The 26,848-nt window shown below is 36.5% G+C and overlaps 2 protein-coding genes across 3 annotated transcripts in view; one reads left to right on the top strand and one right to left on the bottom strand.

Moving 5' to 3' along the window:
• The window catches only part of LOC110091918 (probable plastidic glucose transporter 2), a 49,423-nt gene extending 25,648 nt beyond the window's left edge, over nucleotides 1-23,775 (top strand). The window contains exons 13-19 of one of the 2 annotated variants that reach the window (XM_020816223.2): nucleotides 12,145-12,298; nucleotides 12,407-12,550; nucleotides 12,630-12,703; nucleotides 12,786-12,874; nucleotides 14,692-14,806; nucleotides 15,044-15,228; nucleotides 23,513-23,775. In XM_020816223.2, coding sequence (XP_020671882.1) covers nucleotides 12,145-12,298; nucleotides 12,407-12,550; nucleotides 12,630-12,703; nucleotides 12,786-12,874; nucleotides 14,692-14,806; nucleotides 15,044-15,226 — 759 coding nt within the window. In that variant the 3' untranslated portion in view covers nucleotides 15,227-15,228; nucleotides 23,513-23,775. Of the gene's footprint in view, nucleotides 1-12,144; nucleotides 12,299-12,406; nucleotides 12,551-12,629; nucleotides 12,704-12,785; nucleotides 12,875-14,691; nucleotides 14,807-14,888; nucleotides 14,951-15,043; nucleotides 15,229-23,512 lie in introns of those variants that run through there. The other variant, XM_028699337.1, reaches the window with a different exon arrangement.
• A 918-nt stretch (nucleotides 23,776-24,693) lies between these two features.
• Nucleotides 24,694-26,608, bottom strand: LOC110091915 (protein PLANT CADMIUM RESISTANCE 8). The gene is made up of 4 exons (XM_020816220.2): nucleotides 26,162-26,608; nucleotides 25,865-25,936; nucleotides 25,130-25,342; nucleotides 24,694-25,045 (listed from the first exon to the last, which is right to left on the bottom strand). Exons 1-4 carry the CDS (start codon nucleotides 26,433-26,435, stop codon nucleotides 24,969-24,971), a joined length of 636 nt encoding a protein of 211 aa, XP_020671879.1. The 5' UTR covers nucleotides 26,436-26,608; the 3' UTR covers nucleotides 24,694-24,968.
• Nucleotides 26,609-26,848: the final 240 nt, after the last annotated feature.

Genomic DNA, 26,848 nt, shown 5'->3' with positions numbered 1-26,848 from the left:
CCAAGAAATATCTTTTGACTAATAGCTTAAGCTTGTTCAATTTGCGTTCTTCATGATATTAGACTAAGGTGGAGAACATGCATGTGTTTCTTGAGCTTATTTGACCAAATGACCAATGAATGGATCGGACAAATTTATTTGTTAATTTAATGAGCCTTTAAGTTTTAGATTTTTATTTATCTTCTAATTTTTTATGTGACAAATTTGGATTACATGAGATTTTTAGTAAATAGCCTCTTTAAGGGACATATCTTGAAATTAAGATTTACTTTGATAGAACTTTTCTATCGAAGGGAGTTTGATCACATTGGGACCTACTAGAGTGGAAAGCGTCGGCTTGCATCCTTAGGACTACCCGATATAGTGCTCACTATATATTTTATAGCTTCTAGAAGGGCTATCAAATCTCAATATTATTATTAAAATTCCAATGTTCAATTACACTTTCTTTGACCAGCTCTATTATTGAGTTTATGAGCCAAAGGAAAGGCATGGATCCTACCTTAGCCTTAGCGAGATAGTGGTAAGATATCTTTGATTTGATTTTTGGAGCCTTTTTGTTTCATTGCCATGCCCTTATGCTTGTTGGGCCAAGAAATATGTTTTAACTAATTGCTTGAGCTTGTTCAGTTTAGGTTCATGAGCCTTTAAGTTTTAGATTTTTGTTTATCTTCTATCAGCTCGGTACAACTAGGTACATGCTCGGTACATACTCGGTATTGCTAAGTACATGCATGATACCGCTCGGTACTGCTATGTAAATGCTCGGTACTGCTCGGTACAGCTCAGTACAACTAGGTACACGCTCGGTACCGCTCCCTAATTTTCATACAAACGAACTTCAAAATTTCTCTTACAAATAAATTTTGTTCCGGGGGCGCTACCCCCGGAACCCCCCGCACTATATATTTTATAGCTTCTAGAAGGGCTATCAAATCTCAATATTATTATTAAAATTCCAATGTTCAATTACAATTTCTTTGACCAGCTCTGTTATTGAGTTTATGAGCCAAAGGAAAGGCATGGATCCTACCTTAGCCTTAGCGAGATAGTGGTAAGATATCTTTGATTTGATTTTTGGAGCCTTTTTGTTTCATTGCCATGCCCTTATGCTTGTTGGGCCAAGAAATATGTTTTAACTAATAGCTTGAGCTTGTTCAGTTTAGGTTCATTAGCCTTTAAGTTTTAGATTTTTGTTTATCTTCTAATTTTTATATGACAAATTTGGATGAGATTTTTAGTAAATGGCCAATTTAGCGGACATATCTCAAAATTGAGATCTAATTTGATAGAACTTTTCAATCGAAAGGAGTTTGATCACATTGGGATCTACTAGAGGAAAGCGTCGGCTTGCAACCTTAGGACTACTGATAGTGCTTACTATATATTTTATATCTTCTTGAAGGGCTATCAAATCCCAATAATATTATTAAATTTCCTATGTTCAATTACAATTTCTTTGATTAGCTTTACCATTGAGTTTATGAGCCGAATGAAAAGGCATGGCTACTTTCTTAGCCTTAGCGAGTTAGTGGTAAGATATCTTTGATTTGGCTTTTGGAGCCTTTTTGTTCCATGACTATGCCCTTATGCTTGTTGGGCAAAAGAATATCTTTTGACTTATATGCTTCATGATATTGGACTAGGATGGAGAACTTGCATGTGTTTTGACCCAATGACAAATGAAAGGCTTGGACAAATTTATTTGTTAATTAATGAGCCATTAAGTTTTAGATTTTTGTTTTTCTTCTAATTTTTTATATGAGAAATTTGGATGACCTAAGATTTTTAGTAAATGACATCTTTAGAGGACATATCTTTAAATAGAGATATAGTTTATAGAACTTTTCCACCAAAGGGGATTTGATTGCATCGGGACCTACTAGAGGAATACTTTGGCTTGCATCTTTAGGCTACCTCTTATAATGATCACTATATATTGTATAGCTTCTAGAAGGGCTATTGAATCCCAATAATTTTATTAAAATTTTCATGTTCAATTATGATTTCAAGAGGCATATTGAGTTAACTAAATTTTCCTTGAGAAGCACAAGGGTTTATTTAGATTATTGCCCTAGACTTCTTATGGGTGCAAGTATGGGTAGTTAATTATCTATCTTGAATACTAGAAGGAATTCTCGATTAAGGTCACTTAAGCTTAAGTATTTATGCTTAATGTTAATCTAGTAGGAAATGATTTTTAGAGTGAAGGCAAATTCAATCAAGATATTATAATTCAGTTTACCCTAGTTCACTAGTAGACCCAATCTATTAATATTGGAGTTTTGCTAACTATAATATTCAAGAGGCCTGATTAGCAACCTTGCGTTGCCTTTTTTTAGTCTTCTTAAGCAAATTATGGTGGAGCTATCTGTTGAATATATGCTTCCTAGTTTAACTTTGATTTATTCATTAACAGAGGGTTAATAGGCTAGGTTGACTAAATGGTTCAGAGCGTTAACTTATCCATTTGGCATAATTGTCATTGATGTGGTAGACAATCAATAGAGCTATCATTGGCACAATCATCACTTATGGAGTGGTAATCAATGAAGTTGGTGGCATATTCGTAGATGAAGATATCTTCAATTGAGCAGTTTTTGAGAAGTAATCATTAATCTTATTTTTGTTAACAGAGTAAATATAAATTAACTATCATTGGCAGGCATAGCCCATCGACAAAGTGGACCATCGGTGGAGTCAACATTAGCATATTTATTGTTGGCAAAGTGGGTCATCGACATAGTGAATTATTGATGGAGACTTAATGGAGTTATTATTGTATACAAAATCATTATTGGCATGATCATTGTCAGTAGGGGGATATTGTGGCATAGCTATGTTGATGAAAAGGGCCTTCGACGGTGTTATCATTTGCACATTTGCTATTGACTAAGAATCATCAATAGAGCATTTATTGACTAGGTTATCATAAATAATACTCATAGTATTGGTGATATTTAAGGCGGATAACCAATATTTCTGTCACGACTCGGCCCGGATTCTCGATCTAACAAGGCGGGTACGAAAAGTTGGACGATAAAATTCATTAAACATAATACTACATCATTCATGATAAAGAGCCACTAAAAACACAAAATATATTTTACCTGTTGTCATTTGCTCCTTGTCTTCTGTAAACATGTTCTTCTCTTTCTGCCATTTCTTTTCTTAGGAATTACCTGAAACATTTAAACTCGTGGTTTGAGTTTACGAAGTAAACTCAGTGGGAAATTATGTAAATTAATCATTAAAATTAATTAATTAAGATATTTTCTATCCTTTCTTAACCGTACTTCTTTCATTTCCTTAACTTATACTTCTCTTGATATTTTTCATTTATATCAATTTGAAGTAATTGTTATGTTTAATATTTCATTTGTATTTCCTTTTCCCATATGATTTGCACAGGCGCACCGTCTCAAAGTACCCAAAGGTACAACCTTTTCCATATGATTTCCTTTTTCCATTTTCATAGAAATTTCATTTTCCTTTTTCGTGCACGAGTACGACGTCCCCAGCCAGTACCATAAGGGGGTGATTCCTGTCATTTTCAATACCCTTTTCCTTTATTCTTTTTTTTTTTCTTTTCTCATTTTCATCCTTATTATTACCATTTCATATAACATAATTAACATGTATTTTTATAAATATTTCTTTTCTTTTTCCATAAGCTTTTAAACCTTTATAACATATAGATTCTTTCTTAAGACTGTAAAATCATAAAGGTTTGCCTTCAACATTTAATAATATAAGATTTTTAATCAATTATTTAGAAAATTGAAATCATCAATAAAACATAATATAATTTACCCACTTTAAACTTTTCAGGTCTTCGATGCTCGATCTACTCTTGAATCAATTTCTCTTCTTGTTGAATCCTCGCGGGATCGACACTTATGACTTGATCTTTCACTTTCTAAAACCAATTTTGAATGGAGACTTCTCAAACTCTTAAAATCCTTCTTCTCGAAATTTTCTTTTTCTTCGCTTCAATCCCTTCCTTATCTTTCAAGAAATATATTGTTCACTTTAAACGAAGTGGAAGAAGAAATTTATATAAAAATCCAAAAGAAATTCAACAAACCTTCTTCTCTTAATCCTTCTCGTCCGTTTCTCTTGTTCTTCAAATTTCTCCCAAAATAACACTCTGATAACGATAAGAATGAAAAGGAATCGTTATTTCGTATCCTAGAAGGCAATCATTTGCTAAAATTGGAGAAAGAAGAAACTTACCTCGCTCTCGCGTGAAGCCCGACCGTCCGCCCTTCTCTGTTCGCGAAACTGCTTTTGTTTCGCGAATTGATCCGTCGCCTATTAGTATAGGTTCGGCTGGTTCAACTGAACAGGCCGGGGCCGAACCGGTTATTATAATCTCTCCTTCTTATAAAAATTTTGTCCTCAAAATTAAATCAAGTAATAACACATACCTTTGTTAAATAGATGAGGATGTTGACTTCTTATTTCAGCTTCCTTCTCCCAGGTGGCATCTCTTTCTGATCCGTGCTTCCACAAAACTTTTACAAAAGGTATTGCCCTATGTCTCAGTTGTTTTACATCATAATCCAATATTCTTTCAGGTTCCTCAACATATTTCAAATCAGGTTGTAAGTCAATCGATTTGGACTGTATTCTCTTTGAGTCATCTGAGACATACTTCTGAAGCACTGATATGTGAAACACATTATGAATTCCTTGCATGAGTACTGGTAGATCCAATCTGTATGCCATGTTCCCAATCTTTTCAATGATTTCATAGGGACCTATGAATCTTGGGCTTAATTTTCCTACCTTTCCAAACCTTTGAACACCTTTCATTGGGCTAACTTTTAAGAAAACAAACTCTTCAACTTCGAATTCTACTGATCGGTGCTTTGCATCATAATATTTTCGTTGCCTATCTTGAACCACCTTTAATCTGTCTCTGATCAATCTGATTTTGCTAGTAGCATCATCTACCAGTTCAGTTCCAATCACATTTCTTTCACCAGTTTCTACCCAACACAAGGGTGTTCTGCACTTTCTTCCATAAAGGGCCTCATATGGTGTCATTCCAATGCTAGCCTGAAAACTGTTGTTATAAGCAAATTCAATCAACGGTATGTGAGTTTCCCAATTTCCTCCAAAATCTAGTACACATAATCGCATTAAATCCTCCAAAGTTTGAATTGTTCTTTCTGATTGCCCACTGTCTGTGGATGAAATGCTGTACTGAAAGTCAATTGTGTGCCCAAAGCTTCCTGAATTTTCTTCCATAGTTTAGAAGTGAAACGGGCATCTCTATCTGAAACAATAGATTTTGGAATCCCATTTAATCTTACAATTTCATCAATATATAATTTTGCCAACTTCTCTACTGAATCTGTCTGCCTGATTGGTAAAATGAGCTGACTTGGTTAATCTGTCAATAATAACCCATATTGCATCTCGACTCTGCCTTGACCTCGGTAATCCAATCACAAAATCCATTGCAATATCCTCCCATTTCCACTCAGGTATAGGTAAGGTTTGCAGTTGTCCACTTGGCTTTTGATGTTCTGCTTTGATCATCTTACAAGGAATATATTTTGCTACAAATTCTGCAACACTTCTCTTTAATCCTGGCCACCAAAATAAACCTGAGTTCTTGATACATCTTTGTACTACCCAGGTGAATTTCATAAGTTGAGAGGTGAGCTTCCTGTAATGTCTCTTCTCTTAAGCTTCCAACATTTGGAATACAGATCCTGCCTTTATATTTTAATAACCCTTCTCCATCAATAACAAAGTTCTCTAATTGTCCTACTTGTACCTTCTTTATAATGGTCTGAAAATCCTCATCCTAAGACAATGCATTGAGAACTTTATCTTTCAAAGTAGATTGGATAATCAGCTGATTCAACATCATATCTTTTGTCTCTTTTTGATTGACCAGTGAAATCTCTAACTTTTCCATATCTCTGATGATCTGCTCCTGTTGGGTGATTAGCCAATTTGCATTTCCAAATGTTTTTCTGCTAAGTATATCTGCAACCACATTTGCCTTCCCAGGATGGTACTGTATATCCAAGTCATAATCTTTAATGAGCTCTAACCACCTTCTTTGTCTCAAATTTAGATCTTTTTGATTGAAAATGTATTTGAGACTCTTATGATATGTAAACACTTCACATCTGACCCCATACAGGTAATGTCTCCATATTTTGAGTGCAAAAACCATAGTTGCCAATTCTAAATCATGAGTGGGATAGTTCTTTTCATGAATTTTCAATTGCCTTGAAGCATAAGCCACCACTCTACCATATTGCATTAGTACACATCCAAGTCCCCTTAAGGAAGCATCACAGAAAATTTGAAACTCTTCTGAACCTGATGGAATTGTCAAATTTGGGGCAGTCATTAAACAATTCTTTAATTTCTGAAATGCTTCTTCACATTGATCACTCCATTCAAATTTTACTGCCTTATGAGTTAATCTGGATAATGACATTCCTATCTGATAGAACCCTTCTACAAATCTCATGTAGTAACCAGCAAGTCCAAGAAAAATCCTCACCTCTGAAACTGTCGTTGGCCTTCAATCTGATATAGCTTGAACTTTATTTTTTTCCACAGAAATTTCTTCACCACTAATCACATGCCCCAGAAAATTTACACTGCTCAGCCAAAATTCACACTTTGAAAATTTAGCATACAACTTATTCTCCTTTAATTTTTGTAATACTGCCTGCAGATGACTGGAATGGCTTTCTTCATCTCTTGAATAAATCAGAATGTCATCAATAAATACAATTACAAATATGTCCAGAAATGGCTTAAAAACTCTTCATCAAATTCATAAATATAGCTGGTGCATTTGTCATCCCAAACGACATTACCACAAATTCATAATGTCCATATCTGGTTCTGAAGGCTGTCTTTGCTATATCTTCCTCCTTAATCCGTAGCTGATGATATCCAGATCTCAAATCAATTTTAGAGAAAACTGTAGCCCCTTCCAGTTGGTCAAAAAGATCATCAATCCTGGGCAATGGATATTTATTCTTAATAGTAAGCTTATTCAGTTCTCTGTAATCTATACACATTCTGAAGCTCCCATCTTTCTTCTTTACAAACAGTACTAGAGCTCCCCATGGTGAGGAACTTGGCCTGATGAATCTCTTATCGAGCAATTCCTGTAACTGACCTTTCAGCTCCTGTAACTCTTTGACTGCCATTCTGTAAGGTGCTCTTGCCACTGGTTCTGAACCTGGTATCAATTCAATAGTGAAATCTATCTCCCTTTCTGGTGGTAATCATGGCAATTCATCCAAAAATACTTCTGGATACTCTCTGATTACAGGTATATCTTTCAACTCTTTAACTTCCTTATTTGTATCCTTTACTTGAGCAAGAAAACACTGACATCCCTTGGATACAAATTTGTATGCTTTCATATAGGTGATTATCATTGAAGAAATTCCTCTCTCCCCATAAAACTTCAATTCTCCTTCTGGAAATTTAAACATCACAATTTTCTTGTTGCAGTCAATAACCACAAAATGCTTTGATAACCAATCCATTCCCAATATCATATCAAACTCTTGCAATGGTAAAACATTCATTGAAGCTTCAAACTCTCTTTCATTTAATTTGAAAGTCACTTTACATACACCTTTCACATTTATAAATGATCCATCTGGCATTAAAACTTTCAAAATTACATTGGTTTCACAAACATTTAATCCAACTGTTTTAACAAATTCTTCTGAAATGAAAGAGTGTGAAGCTCCTGTATCAAATAGAATCCGTACAGGCTTTCCTTGCATCATAATTATACCTATAAAATTTCATAAGAAAAACATAAACATACATCATTCTTTTAATAATACTTTCATAATACATATTCATTCACTTCTAATTTTTATCACCTGTAATCACTTCAGGTGAATCCTTAGCATCCTTCTGAGTCAATGCATATACTCTAGGCAGAGTATTCTGTCGGCTTTGACTTGATCCTGGAGTTGATGCAGCTGATTCCACTGTTCTTGGTCTTCCAACATTCCTCTGAGATCCAGTATTCATCTTTGACTCTCCTGCTGTTAGCAACCTTGCGTTGCCTTTTTTTAGTCTTCTTAAGCAAATTATGGTGGAGCTATCTGTTGAATATATGCTTCCTAGTTTAACTTTGATTTATTCATTAACAGAGGGTTAATAGGCTAGGTTGACTAAATGGTTCAGAGCGTTAACTTATCCATTTGGCATAATTGTCATTGATGTGGTAGACAATCAATAGAGCTATCATTGATGAAGTCATCATTGGCACAATCATCACTTATGGAGTGGTAATCAATGAAGTTGGTGGCATATTCGTAGATGAAGATATCTTCAATTGAGCAGTTTTCGAGAAGATCATTAATCTTATTTTTGTTAACAGAGTAAATATAAATTAACTATCATTGGCAGGCATAGCCCATCGACAAAGTGGACCATCGGTGGAGTCAACATTAGCATATTTATTGTTGGCAAAGTGGGTCATCGACATAGTGAATTATTGATGGAGACTTAATGGAGTTATTATTGTATACAAAATCATTATTGGCATGATCATTGTCAGTAGGGGGATATTGTGGCATAGCCATGTTGATGAAAAGGGCCTTCGATGGTGTTATAATTTGCACATTTGCTATTGACTAAGAATCATCAATAGAGCATTTTTGACTAGGTTATCATAAATAATACTCATAGTATTGGTGATATTTAAGGCGGATAACCAATATTTCTGTCACGACTCGGCCCGGATTCTCGATCTAACAAGGCGGGTACGAAAAGTTGGACGATAAAATTCATTAAACATAATACTACATCATTCATGATAAAGAGCCACTAAAAACACAAAATATATTTTACCTGTTGTCATTTGCTCCTCGTCTTCTATAAACATGTTCTTCTCTTTCTGCCATTTCTTTTCTTAGGAATTACCTGAAACATTTAAACTCGTGGTTTGAGTTTACTAAGTAAACTCAGTGGGAAATTATGTAAATTAATCATTAAAATTAATTAATTAAGATATTTTCTATCCTTTCTTAACCGTACTTCTTTCATTTCCTTAACTTATACTTCTCTTGATATTTTTCATTTATATCAATTTGAAGTAATTGTTATCTTTAATATTTCATTTGTATTTCCTTTTCCCATATGATTTGCACAAGAGCACCGTCTCAAAATACCCAAAGATACAACCTTTTCCATATGATTTCCTTTTCCCATTTTCATAGAAATTTTCTTTTCCTTTTTCGTGCATGAGTACGGCGTCCCCAGCCAAAACCATAAGGGGGTGACTCCTGACATTTTCAATACCCTTTTCTTTATTCTCTTTTTCTTTTCTTTTCTCATTTTCATCCTCATTACTACCATTTCATATAACATAATTAACATGTATTTTCATAAATATTTCTTTTCTTTTTCCATAAGCTTTTAAATCTTTATAACATATAAATCCTTTCTTAAGACTGTAAAATCATAAAGGTTTGCCTTCAACATTTAATAATATAAGATTTTTAATCAATTATTTAGAAAATTGAAATCATCAATAAAACGTAAATAATATAATTTATCCACTTTAAACTTTTCAGGTCTTCGATGCTCGATCTACTCTTGAATCAATTTCCCTTCTTGTTGAATCCTTGCGGGATCAACATTTATGACTTGATCTTTCACTTTCTAAAACCAATTTTGAATGGAGACTTCTCAAACTCTCAAAATCCTTCTTCTCGAAATTTTCTTTTTCTTCGCTTCAATCCCTTCCTTATCTTTCAAGAAATATATTGTTCACTTTAAAAGAAGTGGAAGAAGAAATTTATATAAAAATCCGAAAGAAATTCAACAAATCTTCTTCTCTTAATCCTTCTCGTCCGTTTATCTTGTTCTTCAAATTTCTCCCAAAATAACACTCTGATAACGATAAGAATGAAAAGGAATCGTTATTTCTTATCCTAGAAGGCAATCATTTGCTAAAATTGGAGAAAGAAGAAACTTACCTCGTTCTCGCGTGAAGCCCGACCGTCCTCCCTTCTCTGTTCGCGAAATTGTTTCTGTTTCGCAAATGGATCCGTCCGCCTATTAGTATAGGTTCGGCCGGTTCAACTGAACCGGCCGGGGCCGAACCGGTTATTACAATTTCAGTACTCAGTAGAGTTTTGTGCATCGATGTTGATGGTGATGACAAAAGGATGCAGATGATTATTCACTGAAATTACCCTTAAACATGAGATATAAAATGCTCTGTTTTTACCTTTCTTGTGATGTTCATATTTGTGTTTCACCAAATGATCTATTATTTTAAAATTCATGATTCATCGGAGTGCATACAACAACAACAATAAAAATAACAAAGCAAGCCTTTATCCCACGGTCGAAGTGCATGCATACAAATTTTATTTTATTTACTTTATTATTATTATTATTATTACAATTTATTTATTTGTTTTTTCCAACATTCTTGAGGTCTTCTTAGCAAGGCTAGCTTGCATTTATAGAATTCTTTTCTAAAAACTCTCATCAACCCTTCTTTAACTCAAGGAACTTCCTGTGAATTGTTTCGTCTTAGTTGGCCATTTTAAACCGCCCTTCATCCTCCTTCAACAAAGACCGATAAGGGAGTCATGCTCCATTCACAATAAAGCTTGTTGGGTCCAAACATCCTTGAAGGGGAGCACATTGATGATGATGGATGTTGTTGAAATGGAAATGGCAATTGGTCTTCAGCACAACATGAAACATGATGACACACCTTTGCTTTACTATTATTGGAATTGTTGCCTTGGGTCTATGATGAACATTGACAAAGTGACTTGATGAAGTTACGGGTGGCTTACAAAAAGAGTTGTTGTTGAGGTCTATTCATTTATGGAAACATTGCCAATCATGATAATTGGACATATGACTCCAAAAGCTTATCATAATTTACTGATTGATGAAATCCAAGCGCATTGGGATTACTGTTCAATTGTTATAATAAGGCTCTTGATGGGCGCTGAAATCACCAATCATATAATGTATGTTGTAATCTCATTTGCTATCATTTTACCATTTCCCAATTTTGAACCATGTTATATAACTTGCTCAATTGCTAAGTATTTTTATGCTATCATTTCATGTTGTAGTTTTTTTTTTAGTTCTAGGTTTCTACCAGGTGAAGGGTGCTATATATGTTCTCATCCATAGAATAACAGCGGTAGCAGAGAGGCCTGTGAGGAGCAATAGTCTTATTTAACTGCTTGTCATTTGTGATGGAGGTTATTGTAGAGGGATTGCAGTGGGGTGGTCAGTACTGAAATTGTATTGTGTGATTAAAATGAGAGTAGTTAATGATCCTTTTGGTGGGCCTTGTTTTTTTCTAGGTTGTTGGTAAAGGGAGATCATCTTCTAGTTACTAGAATATGACGTTGCATAGGAGGTAAAAGTAATAGGGTCTTTGTTTTGGCTTGGGTTAAAGTTTAAACCAACTCTCTCTTCGTATTTTATGCACCAATAAATCTACTTATTTCATCAAATGAATCTTTTTTTCCCTTCTATCTAGGGAGGTTGACAGATTGAAGCTAAATATCATATTGATCACGACAAGTTGGCTATCCTTTTTATCCCTACTTGCTATTTGTACTTTCAAGAGGTCGATTACATGGTTTATAAGCTAAGATCTCTTTATGTGTACTCTTTTTGTAGTTCTTGCATTTATGCAAAATTAGGAATATGAATTGTTGGTTTGTAATTAGGGATTTGGGGATTTTGTTATGGTAAGATTTGGTTGTATTTAGGGTAGGGGAAGAGCCCTTCTTTATACCCCCTATTAATTTTTACATTTTATGATTTGTTGTTTGTATATTGGTTATCTCTCCTTTAGCAAACCTAAAGACAAAACGACAAAAGTCTCAGTTTCGTAGTTGACGTTAGATCAAGTTATTTCTGCTGATCTCTCATTCAGTTCAAGCTTGATGGCCCTGTTGCATCAACTAGACTTTTCTCCTTATCTGTATGTAATTTGGTTTTATTTGGTTCGTGGTGAGTTTTTGGTTCTATCTGGAGAAAGGAGGTTTTTGCTAGTTAACATAAACAAATTCATGGTTTTCTTGAAATCGTAAATCTTAAAAAGATAATTTGCCAAATTTATGTTCTTGTCTGATGCAGCATGCTAGAATTGGTGAGGCGGAAGTTGAATTTGAAAGGCTTCTTGGAGTTTCCCATGTGAAATCAGCAATATCTGAGTTGATACGTTCAGATAGAGGGGATGATGCGGATGGCGTGAAGTTTTCAGAGTTACTTTATGGCCGACATTTCAGGGGTATACAAATCATGCATAAATCTTTCATTTTGGCACTATGTGCATCTTGTTAAATTTTGTCTTCTTAGAATTTCAGTTCATTGCAAGTGACTTTGTCCTTTGCTACAGTTGTTTTTATTGGATCAACACTATTTGCTTTACAACAATTATCTGGAATAAATGCTGTATTCTATTTCTCTTCTGTTGTCTTTAAAAGGGCCAAGGTGCCTTCAAACATCGCCAACATATGCATAGGGCTGGTAAATTTGTCAGGTAAACTGAAAATTTATGTTTTTGTGGTCATTGATTTTGAAAAAGTTGTGACATACTTCTCTCTGCATCTTGTTTGAAGGTTCAATAATTGCAATGCTTTTGATGGATAAGCTGGGAAGAAAGGTGCTACTTTTTGGGAGCTTTGTTGGCATGGTAATCTACTCACATTAAGGAATTTTCATTAATATTTTGTTGGTTGTCTCTATGAATAATATCAACAACTCTAATGGTTCAGGCAGTCGCAATGGCCCTACAGGCTTCTGCAGCAACCTATCAAATTCTAGGTTCTGGTACGCTGTATCTATCTGTTGGTGGCATGTTACTGTGAGTACCATACGACATATTTAACTCCTCTATTCATGATCTAAATTGTTGACTTGATACTTTTATATGAGATTGACAGATTTAGATGGTTATGTGGCTTTACCTTTAAGATTGTGTCTTCAGCATACATTCCGCTATTTTGAGAATCTAACATATACAATATTAACTTATGATTTAGAAAAAAATTAAACATGGAAGAATGCAGCGTGAATGACCAGGTCCAAGTTGCTAACAATTGATGATTACATCTGGTTGTCATCAAGTACTCTTTCCTAGGAATCTTCTATTGGCATACTTCAGTGGGGATATTGTTCACCTCTAGAGAAGTTCCATAATTTTGATATCAGAGTACCTTGGCTTAGTTCGGTTGACTTAATCTACAATCTTGTAAGGTGGTTCACATAAACACACATGGGAGTATTTATGGATTGACAAATCAATGCACAGCTAAATGCTCCTGTCTCCAATGAAGTGTTTTATTGTGCAATGAAATTATGATTGTGTGATCTCCATAGATGGTCCTAAATGCAAATGCTGAAGTGGGGAAGTGAATGACAGCACTTAGGCACCTAAACGGTGAACCTACAGCACACTATATGTTGCAGGAAACAATGTGGACAGCCACTAAACAAAGTGCAAAGTGATTCCTAGACAACTAGACGAGTTAATACTAAGAGGGCAGCAAATATAATGCAAAACCAACACGTATTGCTTACTAAATGCATGCAGAATTTTCTGGACAGCAAATGTAAGTGTCGATTAAAATGTTTTTATAGATGTTATGCATGCCTATTTTATTTTTTGCCTATTCATGGAACGTCTTCCTATACCTGCAGTAGAGCACCTCCTCATTAGTCCAACATTATATGATGAAGCTTTCACCCCTCCCTTCAAGTCCATGAATAACAATTGAGGGGATGTCATGATTAAAATAATATAGAAGGTCCCTAAGCTTTCGACAAAGCATTGCTTGAATCTATCCATGCATATCTTTCCCGATTGTTGGCTCATGAGAGCATGCACTATACCTTCCCTCAGAGCTAAGTCTTGCAGTGCTACCCACATTCCTTTCTTGGTGTGTTGTGCTGAGGAGCTTACGCCTAGGTGCTTCACACGTTGCTAATACAAGCCTTGATGTTGGAGGTGCATTTAGTCATGGTGTTTTGTTCATCGCCCATAAACACCTTTTTGGTGTAGTTGATTGGCCTGGCTAGCTTCTTGCTATCCCTTCACGGGTTTTGGCGTGGGAGCATTGCTGAAATTTTTATCAAAATCAGGACACAGATTGTAACTTGACACCTCACACACCACAAGGGCCTTGCAGAAACACTTCCAGATTGGGCATTGAATGAGTTGGACATAAAAAATAAAAAAGCCAACTGCCAAAAAATTGCATTAAGTTTGCAAAATTTGAATGTAAGCGGAAAGAAAAAAGCAATCTGAACTTACGATAATTTTTGTAAACTTGGTAAAGAGAACGCCTCCTAATTTTTCCGAAATTCTATCTTGAGTTTACCATATGATATTAGCCTTTATTTTTTGATTCTCTATTGCCTTCTATCTTCAACAATCAACTTCATTTAGTTGCGATCTCATCAAAATTTGGAGCAAATTTTATATTACAATCTTCCAAACATTTAGTTTTGCTTTGACAGATGGTTCTGGAAACAAACCTAGCCTTTAGGATGTCATTGAAATATGAAAGAAACATCAGCATCAATGAATCTATTTTACAGACGCTCTTTATTTTCTAGCAGTACTATAGGTGCTAAGATTTTTGTTGGAAGAGCTATCTAGTTATTAATTATTCCTTGCAGATTTGTCTTTACATTTGCACTAGGAGCCGGTCCAGTCCCCGGTCTACTTTTGCCTGAGATATTTCCTAACAAAATCAGAGAGAAGGCTATGGCTGTATGCATGTCTGTGCACTGGGTAAGTTAAATACATCCTTAGCTTTCACTTCCGGAAATTAGCAAGGATATTGCAGTTGTAATCTTGTTTCTGTCACCTCTAGATTTATAATGGTGGCTTAAATAGCTTCTGGCTGGGCTGAATTACAGATGAACAGTGAATATTCTGAAAGTAGGGGTTCATATAGAAATTGAAATGTTCTATCCTTTTTTTTAGTTTGAAAGATGAGTATATTGTTCATTGTGATGGTAATTTCAGGTGGTCAATTTCTTTGTCGGCTTGTTATTTTTGCGGTTGTTGGAATTACTTGGAGCCAAGGTTTTGTACACCATTTTTGCGTCCTTCTGCTTGATAGCAGCTGCTTTTGTTAGGAGGAATGTGGTGGAAACTAAGGGAAGGTCACTTCAAGAAATTGAGATCTCTTTGCTACCAACACAGTAAAGGTATTTTTAATTTAATTGCCAGAGCTTTTTCCGTTAGACAAAGCTTTTTGTTCAAATGGATACATTATCTTTAGCATTTATACGTGGCATTGTGCTCATTTTTTATAATTTTGCATGATATAGAATTCTCCATGCATGTTGCCATAGAGATTTAAAGAATTTGCGGCTATTTTTATTTTATATCAAAATTTTGTAATTAATACTCCGACCTTTTTCTTATTCGATCATATTCGTGCTTGACAAGATTAAGTTGCAGGTCATTTGAAAATGAAGCTAAACAAAATAAATGCTAGTTACTTGTGTAATCATCCTTATCCTTATAATTTGTTAGAATTGAGTCAATAAATTTTTAGGATATACACACTTGTAAAATTTGATATTGTTAGGATAATATCAATTTGTCATATTTTTTGTGGAAAATATCAGGTTTGAAAATTTACTGAGATAAAATTAAGTTTAATTTAGATTTAAATCAAGAACATTCTACGATTCCTACAAGTATACATGGAGTAATTTCTCCAATAAACTTAATCAAAACATGCAAGAAAGTTAAATCACATATTAAGTAGTTTGATTCCATTTTGAGGGATTTGAGGAACATTGATCTAGTAGTTGATGATGAAGATCAAGCTTTGTTATTATCATACTCTTTATTAAATTTTTATAAGATTTTCATGTAATCTAGTTGTATGATGGGATGAAACGAACTGAGAAGATGCTAAGAATTGACTTCTTTTTAAAGATGATATTGTCAAGTTGGTTTCTCTGTACTTTAAAAAAATCTCTCAGGTAATTTTTTTCATAAGACTGCTTAATTTACATGTAAGAAGGTATATGGATTAAATAATATCTTAATGAATTTATGTTACGCTGGTTCTGTCCGAACTGGCTCAGAAAACCCGCTGGTCGGTCCAGCGGGTGTATATGAGGCGGACACAGTCCGCCTCTTCCTTCTCTAGGCTGCATGAATGAATGGGTCCCACCCATTATTTGATTTTCAAATTAAGAGAGAGAGGAGGCTAATGCTTTGGGAGGGAAATTAGATTAGGAAAGCTTTTGTATTAAAGTGCATGAGTTAGGGAGAGGTTATGTTTTGATTGATTGAAATTAGGGTTTCTTGGAGGCTTGGACTCTAGACAGTCTTGTCTAGTGATTGGGAGAGACGATCCTCCTCTCTAATTGAGGATCTCCTGTATCTTGCTATTTTATTCGTCTAGTGGAATCTAAGTGTGTTTTGAGTTTTTCCTACAGTTTTCCTCTAAATTCTCCACTTTTTTGGCTGTTTTACTGCTGTGGACAGCAGTTTTCTTGTTGTGGTACTTTATTTTGATTAGTTTTGCTTGTGTATACAAGTATTTCCTATCAAATTGGTATCAGAGCAAGTCTTGGGACCAATTGTGGGCTGTTTTTAACAAATTTCAACGGCTGAAATTGGTGCCGGCATAGAGCAAATAAGATTGACTTGAAATCAAGATATCATTATATTCGAATGAAGGAGGATGTACCCAAGACCGCCTTTAGAACTCATGAGGGACACTATGAGTGCCTAGTTATGCCCTTTGGCCTCACCAATGCCCCAATCACGTTCCATGCACTCATGAATACGGTCTTCAAACCGTACCTCAGGCGATTTGTTTTGGTGTTCTTTGATGACATCCTAGTGTATAGAAGGATAGAGGAGGAGCATTGGGGGCATTTGAAGCAGGTGTTAGAGATTCTCCAGGAGCACTAGTTGAGGGCTAACCTGAAGAAGTGCTGCTTCGCACAAGCCAGTGTGGAGTACTTGAGGCACGTGGTATCTAAAGAGGGGGTAGCCGCAGATCAGTCTAAGATTAAAGCCATGTTAACGTGGCCACTGCCTAAAAATATAAAGAATTGAGGGGATTCCTAGGGCTGACAGGATACTACCGAAGGTTTCTGAAGGGATACAGTACTATAACATGGCCACTCACTGAGCAGTTGAAGAAAGACGAGTTTTTATGGGGGAAGCCGCCACGGCAGCATTTGAGAAGTTAAAGAAAGCCATGACCACAGTACCGGTCTTATCTTTACCGGATTTAACTCAGGTCTTCGTAGTAGAAACAGATGCATCGGGGTATGGTTTGGGAGCAGTGTTGATGCAGAATCATAGGCCCATTGCTTACTTCAGTCAGGTGCTGATGGCAAGAGTCCGACTGAAATCTGTCTATGAGAGGGAATTGATGGCAATTGTGTTGGCCATCCAAAAGTGGCGCCCCTACTTACTCAGAAGACATTTCATAGTTAGGACCGACCAACGGAGCTTGAAATACTTGTTGGAACAACGAATGGTAACAGAAGAGCATCAAAGGTGGCTATCTAAACTGCTGGGGGTATGATTTTGAGATTTAGTACAGGCCGAGGGTGGAGAACAAAGCGGCAGATACCCTGTCTCGATGCATGGGGGAGTTGCAGACAGTGGCTGTATCAGTCCCAATGATGCTAGATTGGGAGGCCATCAGGGAGGAGAGTGTTAGGGATGAAGAACTAGGCAGGATCAGGACTGACTTACTAAAGGGAGAGGGCAACCATCCAGGATACTCATTGGAGGGGGAGAGATTGTTGTACCAGGGGAGATTTGTGTTACCTAGAACATCAAGTCACATTCCACAGTTGCTTCAAGTGTTCCATGGGACTGCAGTGGGAGGACATTCAAGAGTGTTAAAGACCTACATGAGACTGGCAGCAGAACTGTACTGGAGAGGGATGCACAAGGATGTGGAAGAGATGGTATCCAGATGCGAAGTCTGCCAAAGGAATAAGTACCTAGCTATGTCACCCGGGGGGTTATTGTAGCCCTTGGCTTTACCAGGTCGAGTCTGGGAGGAGGTATATATGGACTTTATTTATGGGTTGCCCCATTCTGAGGGATTCACTGTAATATTGGTGGTAGTGGATAGATTGAGCAAATATGCTCATTTCATTCCTCTTCGATATCCTTACACCGCGGTGATAGTGGCTTAAACTTTCATTAGAGAGGTGGTCAGATTGCATGGCGTACCAGAAGTGGTCGTGTCAGACAGAGATAAGGTTTTCCTCGGTCGTTTTTGGAGAGAATTGTTCAGATTATAGGGGACAATTTTGAAGAGGAGCTCCGCTTACCACCCACAAACAGATGGCTAAACGGAGGTGGTCAATAGGAGCGTGGAGACCTATTTGAGATGTTTTGTGTCGGAGACACCCAAGCTTTGGGCCAAGTGGCTACCTTGGGCAGAGTATTGGTACAACACCTCTTTTCACTCAGCTGTACAGATGACTCCATTCAAGGTGTTGTATGGAAGGGACCTCCCTCACTTGGTGCACTTTGGGAGTAGCAGTACTCTAGTTGGTGCACTTTGGGAGTAGCAGTACTCTAGTTTCGTCAGTGGAGGAGTACTTCGAGGAGAGGGATCGAGTGCTAGTGGAGTTGAAGAGGCATTTACTGAGAGCTCAGAAAATTATGAAGAAACAAGCGGATGGGCATAGGAAGGACATCCAGTTTGAAGTGGGGGAGACGGTATTTTTGAAGCTCCGACCTTATAGACAGAAGACAGTCGCCAACAGGAGAAATGAAAAGCTTGCTCCAAGGTATTTTGGGCCTTATGAAGTATTGGAGAAATTTGGGGAAGTAGCATATCGACTAAAGTTACCATCAGTGGCGACCATCCACCCGATTTTTCATGTCTCATAGTTGAGAAGGGCCATTGGGGACTACACAGCCAACCCCGAGCTACCGGTGACACTTACCGAGGATCTAGAGGTGGTTCTGGAACCCTTAGAACTGATGGGGGTTCGCGAGAAAGAAGATGGAACTAAGGAAGTGTTGATCCAGTGGAAGAACCTTCCTGACTACGAGATAACATGGGAGCCATATGAGAGGGCGAAATAGCAGTTTCCGGATTTTCACCTTGATGACAAGATGATTCTTTGGGAGGGCGGTATTGTTATGCCGGTTCTGTCCGAACCAGCTCAGAAAACCCGCTGGCTGGTCTAGCGGGTGTATAAGAGGCGGACACAGTCCGTCTCTTCCTTCTCTGGGCCGCATGAATGAATGGGTCCCACCCATTATTTGATTTTCAAATTAAGAGAGAGAGGAGGCTAATGCTTTGGGAGGGAAATTAGATTAGGAAAGCTTTTGTATTAAAGTACATTAGGGGATTAGGGAGAGATTATGTTTTGATTGATTGGAATTATGGTTTCTTGGAGGCTTGGGCTCTAAACAATCTTGTCTAGAGATTTGGGAGAGACAATCCTCCTCTCTAATTGAGGATCTCTTGTATCTTGCTATTTTATTCATCGTCTAGTGGAATCCAAGTGTGTTTTGAGTTTTTCCTACATTTTTCCTCTAAATTCTCCACTGTTTTGGCTGTTTTACTGCTGTCCACAGCAGTTTTCATGTTGTGTTACTTTATTTTGGTTAGGTTTGCTTGTGAATCAAGTATTTCCTATCAATTTAATTTCATCGTGAAGCATTTAATGAATATTGATGTGATATTCATCAAATTTTGTTATGCTATTTTCCTCCTTAATATACCTTTTCATGACATCTTGTTATATGATGATATATAATCAACTTAAAAGATATTAAGAATTTACTTCATTCTAAAGATGTTATTGTTAAAAATGAGGGTTTTTTATAACAATATTGTATTAGCCAATGCAAAACTTACCTGAAATGGCAGTTAAAAAAAAAATACATCATAACATGTAAAGTAAAATGCAAGAGACCAAGATTTTATAAAAATATATGCAATGAAATTAAGGCGAGATAAAGGAGAAGGGGGAAAGTAGACACATAAATACTTTATCTACAAGATCTACAAGCTTTGGTCAACCCAATCTAAAGCATTAATTAGAACAAGCATCACACCATCCTCCACATCACAACAATCAAGAATGGCATTAGAGGCTACAATAGGAGAGTTAAATTGAAGGATATCATCCTGTTGAAATCAACTGATTAAAACAAAAACACCAGGGGATTATTTCCCTGATCAATCCAATCAATGTTGGCCCTCATATATGCTTGATGACCGATTGGAGCAATCGGGGTGAGAACATTGACTGACTGATGAGATATAGCGTCTCAAACATAACTAAAACAACTTAAACATTGCCAGTTCACAAAATGGATTGGGCCGACGCGTCCATAAGTTAAATGTACTAAAAAAGGACCATTTGCATGCACTTTGGTCAGTCACAATGAAAATTATTGATGTGACATTACGCAAAAGTCGAACATTATTCGCCCACAAAATAGTTTGCTCCACACATTTTGAACATCAAAATACCTGAAATGGATACCCGTATTATTTTGGTCATCACACAAAGAAGAAACATAAAATTTGTTTGTATGATGTGATGACACGAATTGCATGATGTACAATCGATGAGAACTTGTGTGAAACTACCAAAAAGGAACTTTTGTAACAATTTAATTTATTATTATTTTATTAAAAATAATCAAATCAAAATTCAATGAGAAAACAAAATTCTAAATGCCGCAAATAAAGAAATCCACGTATCCATATAACCGTGACGCAGCTCACCTTGTTCTGTTGGTTGGGACCAACCAAGAGATCTTGGGTTTGTCTTGTATATGTGATGTGTATGTCAGTTTGACTTAATTGACATAAATGTCCAAAAAAAAAACCGTAAATCTCGGCGTGTCCAATCATCTCGCCGCATATGAAGGTTCCTCACTAGTTCCGTCATCTAGTGAAATTAAAAAAAATCACAAAAAATCTCACTCTCGCTCTAGCTATTCACACAACCTTGCACTCAATCTCCCCTAGAACACCGCACTAGGCCCTGCATCCTCTCGATTCCTTTGCACATCCAACCGTCGATCTACTCTCTCCTCTCTTCGTCAATCTCTTCTCCAACCTATGATGCACCGACACTTCTCCTCAAAGAGGCATGCAGTGTCCCACATCGTGTCCGACACAACACTCGTCCGACACTCCTCCAACACGTGTCGGACACGCCGAAAATGTGTCCGATTAAAAAATATTAAATGCAAATTGGACACGCATGTCGGATACGCGTATCTTAAATATTTTATGATTTTTTTTAAATATAATTTCTTGTATTTTGTGGGATTTAAACTAAATTTCTTATTTCCTATCCACAACACCAAATCAACGTCCACACTTAATACCCAATCATCGAATATTCTCATTTTAATTTCTTTTTGGTAGTGAATGTATTTTCATCTCCTCTTCTGGTGATTGATAAATAACATCGAAGCCCGAAATATTAATTGTTGTTTTTTGAAACTTACCAAAAAAAGCTAATGTACATGCTCAGTATCGCTCAGTACATGCTTGGTACCGCTAAATACAAGCTCGGTACCGCTAGGTACATGCACGGTACCGCTCAATACATGTTCGGTACCGCTCAGTACATGCTCTGTACCGCTCGATATCTTTTCATACAAATAACATACGAACTTTAAAAACAAGCAGAACTTCAAAATTACTCTTTCGCCAGGGGGCAGCGCCCCCTTGGACCACCAACAGACTGGTATATTGTTGTATTCATGTTGTATTATTATTGAGATATTTTGATTTCACTTCATATCAATTATAATTTTTATGTTGAAGGATAGTAGTTCAAATAGAGAATATCCATTATGATTTAGGATGAATATAAATATTCGTCTTCTATCAAGGAAAACCCCACTTTATATGACATGTGATAATAAGATGTGGGATGTTGCTGGAGATAGGTTCGAGTGCCTTGATGATATGAAATTATTGGAGGTTGCAAATATTTCTCTAGATGAACCAGAGTTGGAAGTAATGATATTCAATGATGATGATATTGAAGGCTAAAAATCAACCTCTGAATCAAATTCTATCATTCCTTTTATTGAGTAGTTGGACCTTCAGTTGTACTAAATTATTTTTTGCTTATATTTTTGTGGTTGTACTAGACATTTTGTACTAAACATCTTTAGGTTATCATAAAATTTATTTATTATTGCTTGTTATTTTTAATATAATGTCATCTTAATTTTTATATATTATATTAAAAATTATTATGTCATGTCCACGCCGCACCCGTGTCTTATATTTTTAAAAAATGCTGTGTCCCGTGTCGTGTCGTGTCATGTCCGTGTCGGTGCATTATAGTCTCCAACCACCTCAGTCACTCTCAACCTCATTATTGCATCTCTTTCACGCAGCCCAAGTTGTGGGCGTATCACCCCCTTCTCTTATCTGACGCACCTTAATAATGGTGCAACACTTTCTTCCTAGCGAATTTTTATTAGGTCAGGTAACCTGATGTAGCTCTATGTCCAGTACCCAATAATATGTCGCCACGTGCTCTTACTCTTTACCGCGCGGCCCGACGACCCGACTCGGACCAGAATTCAGGATTACTATGTTCGCTTATTGTGCGGTATTTGCTCGGTATTGCTTGACAATAATGAGAAATACCGCTCTGTGAAGATCAATACCAAGTAATACCTAAAAGAACTCGGTATTGCTTGGTATTGCTGGGTATTGCTAGGTATTGGTCTTCACAGAATGATATTTTTGTTTTTGTCGAGCAAAATCGACCAATACCTAGCAATACTGAGCAATATGCAAACTCCCGGGTTTGTTCCGGATCGGATTGTCGGGCCGCGCGGTAAATAGTGAGAACATGTGGCGCCTGTTTATTGGCTACCGCACGTAGAGCTACGTCAGGTTACCTGATCTAATAAAAATTCCTTCCTAGCACTGCCTAGCCAGCGATGTCACCACCACCTTAAGCCACCGCTGATCAAATCCCTATGCTGCCAACGACACTTCGACAACCTACCTGCCAATCTTCACTCCTACCTCACCCTTTCTTTCAAGAGAGCCAAAAAAATTGTGCTTCCCCTTGGCCCAAACTCTTCTTTTCATCGTCGGCCATCACCCCCCAGGTATAAACTACCACACTAAAAAAACCTCTTAAAACCTCACAGGCTTGTATTATCTTTGCTTATATTTGGAATCTTATTTCACTCATGAGTCATGTTACAATGGCTATATTTATATGGAAAACAATATGATGTTTAAGATGTTAGTTTTGGCTATAAATATCTCAGTTTATAACAACTTTCGCCATCTATTGCATTTAGGGCTTTGCTCTTAATTATATTCATGGTAGCTTGTTTTATTCCTTATAGGGGTAAGTACTCCATAGAAATACTATGTCCTTTGCCATTAATGCTTCATTGCTAAGAGTAATGTTCTCATGCTCCTACTTGGACCATGTAATAACTCCATGTCAATTATGTGTTCTTTTATAGGCTTGCTGATGCAGCTCATGTTGAAGGGGGTGGATCTTCTGAGATTTTGGATTTCACTGGCAAGATTAAATGTATGTCCTCCTTCAAAAGATATTATATTGTAATGTTAGTATGCATTGACATAATAGCCCTTTTTGTATATTTTATTGTATTTGTACTCTAGTGAATATCCACATCATCGATAGCCTTACGCAATTTAAGGAATTATTTCCAATATCGTGGGGGTCGACCCTCCCTTCAATAAATCATGGTCGAATAGTCAATGCACGTCGTCAAGATGTTCAAAGTCATTCATGCAAAGAAGTGGATGAATCATTCTCCGCGCAATCTAAAACTAGGGTTAGGGTTGTCTGATAATTTGTGGTTGTTTTGGTGTTTTTGATTCTTGGCGTATTGGGCTCTAGTGATGTTTAGGGATTAGGAGAGATAGATCATTCTCTCGAATTGAGGGTCAACCGTATAGTTGCAATATAATTGTTGTTCTCTGATTTTTATTGGAGTCTGGAGGAAAATTCTAGCTTTTTTTTCAAAGATTGAATAAGGTTTACTTGAAATCTTCAAGCACTTCTTATCATTCTTCTTTGGTGTTAGACTCTAGTTTGAGGATTTGGTCGCCAACAAAACTTGATTTTTTTTGTTTGGATCAACATATCGTTTTCCTTATTATTATTATTAGGGAAGAATCCACTACTTAATATATATATCATTTAGATAACATACTTATATATCACATTATTTTAAATTTAAATGAATTTTTTATCATGTTATTTTAAATTTATACTTTAAAATATACCTTTAAAAATTTTCTAAATTAATTAATTATTATAGTTTTGGCTGTCTCAAACTTTTCTTAATAAAGGGGAGGGTATCATCATTAAGACTTCATTTTGGGATGGCCTTCTTAATACTTTTTGAAGTAATCTTTTAATACAATTTTTTTTTAAACTATAAAAATTCCTTCTAAAATATTACTTCATAAAATAGTAAAAAAATCGTCCCAAAATAAAGCAGTCTAAGGCTTCGTTTGGGACGATTTTTTTATTGCTTTCTAAAACGGAGTTTTAGTACAAATTTTTTTAATTTTGTATTAAAACTCTGTTTTAGAAATCAATAAAAAAGTCGTCCAAAACGAACCCTAAGGCTGCAATTTTCAACTTATCATGAAATCTGTATCCGCACTCTTTTCAAAAAATTGAGTTTCTTATATGCATTAACTTTCTCACAACTGAAACAATCACTCAATTTATTACATTAAACAGGTCGGGTTAGATTCGGATTTGATCTGAACCCGACCTGAAATCCGACTTTGACACTCCTAACCAGTCATGCTTCTACGTGCAACTGAAGAAAGAATCGAGTACATTATACATAGACCAACACTTCAAATCACACAACAAATCTGCAAAAAAACAAATAAACACACCCCACAATCTATAATCCAAATCCAAATTTCCTTCTACTCGCTCATAAACTGGTTCATGGGAGGCACAGTACTCGTCCTCCATTGTTTCTGCGCCTGGTAACCCATCCATCCTGTACAAAACCATCAGTGAGTACAAGCTATTTTCAGCCATAACTGCTGAGGAAAGAAAGAAGATTAGTTGCAGGATTTGATACCTAGAGAGGGATCAATTCCTCTATGCTGCAGCTCCCTGTACTCCTGACAAAGTGCACAACAAGAGCAGAAAAGATGGACTGTCCAGTCCTCCGATGGCGCCTCCACTATGTTATATTTCTTCCTCATCTTCTTCCTGTAGTTTGAACCTATGATCCAGCAGGTGAGCAGGGCTGGCACCATCAGAATGTACATAAAACTCCCCAGTGTGCAACCTACAAAAATATTATAAGTTATTTTGTCTTGAAAGCATTAAGAAAGCTATCCCAAATGAAACGGTAATGATGATTGAATTATAGATTTGGTATGAAGCAACAATCAAGAAAAGCATTCCGATAAAATCTCAATAGAGAATTATTCACAAACACCTTGTGTGCATATAACGTTTTCATTGATAAAGAGCAAGTGATACTATTTTAGTCTGTGCGGACGCCCAACGTCATTCGGGGATCAATTAGAATCGTTCCAATTAATTATTCTGTGTGGACTCCAAACGTTATTCGGAGACCAACCAGAATGTATCACGTCACCCCTTGCTCGGTATTGTGGCTCGGTACTGGCTCAGTATCGCTTATGTGGCGTGTTCTGGTTGGTCTCTGGATGACGTTCTGTTTCCGGTCTCTGCACAGAATAATTTCTCCTACTAAGAAGATGGTTGATGATTCTTATATAATAATTAAACAAGTATGTATAATAGAGACATTGAAGGCAGAGAAAATTAAAAACACAAGGCTTACTTGTCTCTCCCTCATCCAAAATCTCTGCAATCTGCCCGAAAGTAACGCAGGGGAAGAAAGCAGTCATAATAGCTGTAACAAGAATACTCACAGAAATCAACTCTAAAGCTCATTAGATTAAGACTTCGTTTGGGTCGGTTTTTTGTTGCTTCTTAAAACAACTTCTTAGTAAAAAATTTAAAATTTTATATTAAAAAACTGCTTTAAGAAACAACAAGAAAGTCATCCCAAACGAATCCTCTAAGCATCAAAATAATTAAAATAAAAAACAAAGTGTACAATCTCTAATAGAATTACCATTAGTCTGGTTGAGGCCACAGTCAAACATCCCCGATGACCAAGGCATCCCAATATTTGAACCAGGTGGCTTGGAATCATATGCCGGCATAGGACTCACCGGAGCAAAGTTCACCGGCGTGCCTCTGGCTGGCGGCGGAGGGCCATTAATGTAGGTGGCTGAAGCGGCCGGAGGTGGCCGAGGAGGAGAATACTGTGGAGCATCAAAGTAACTTGTTGGAGGTGGCTCAGAGCCTGCAGTAATCTCCTCCTCTTCTGGTCTTTGCCTTGCCATTGCAACTGTGGAGAGATATTGGTTCAATCACTTACAAAACTGTTGGTTTAAAATTTATATTGAAGGACTGAGTTTGGCAATGCAAAAGTCAAGTATTAGATGTGCAAGTGGGCTAAGGAGAGTTGCAAAGTTGGAATTTTGAAGCTGGAATGTTGCTTGCTTGCTTGCTTGCTGACTATTAGAAAATTAATAGCTGAATTTATTTTGACATTTATGTAATATAAATTTTAATTATTTATTTATTTGAGTGTGTATTGTGAACTTTATTAGCCGAATACATGCAGACTTTGACTGCTGACTTGGAGGACTTGGCAAGCAAATTCTAGTTCGTTTTTTATTTGGGAAGCTCATTAGATCTACATCAAAGCTTTTTCTTTGTAGAACCTTGAGAGAAACAAATCGGAAATTCATGC

Source organism: Dendrobium catenatum, unplaced genomic scaffold (assembly GCF_001605985.2).
Source record: "Dendrobium catenatum unplaced genomic scaffold, ASM160598v2 fragScaff_scaffold_133, whole genome shotgun sequence".
In the NCBI taxonomy this organism is placed as follows: Eukaryota; Viridiplantae; Streptophyta; class Magnoliopsida; order Asparagales; family Orchidaceae; genus Dendrobium; species Dendrobium catenatum.
The sequence above is the reverse complement of the archived record's forward strand: the minus strand, read 5'-3'. Positions and strand labels throughout refer to the sequence as shown.

Excerpts from the sequence above, each read along its gene's own strand:
- LOC110091915 (XM_020816220.2), bottom strand. The coding sequence starts at position 26,435 with ATGGCAAGGCAAAGACCAGAAGAGGAGGAGATTACTGCAGGCTCTGAG. Across the intron at positions 25,937-26,161 it reads TGGCCTCAACCAGACTAATG|CTATTATGACTGCTTTCTTC; the intron begins GTAATTCTATTA and ends TTCTTGTTACAG. Across the intron at positions 25,343-25,864 it reads TTTGGATGAGGGAGAGACAA|GTTGCACACTGGGGAGTTTT; the intron begins GTAAGCCTTGTG and ends ATATTTTTGTAG.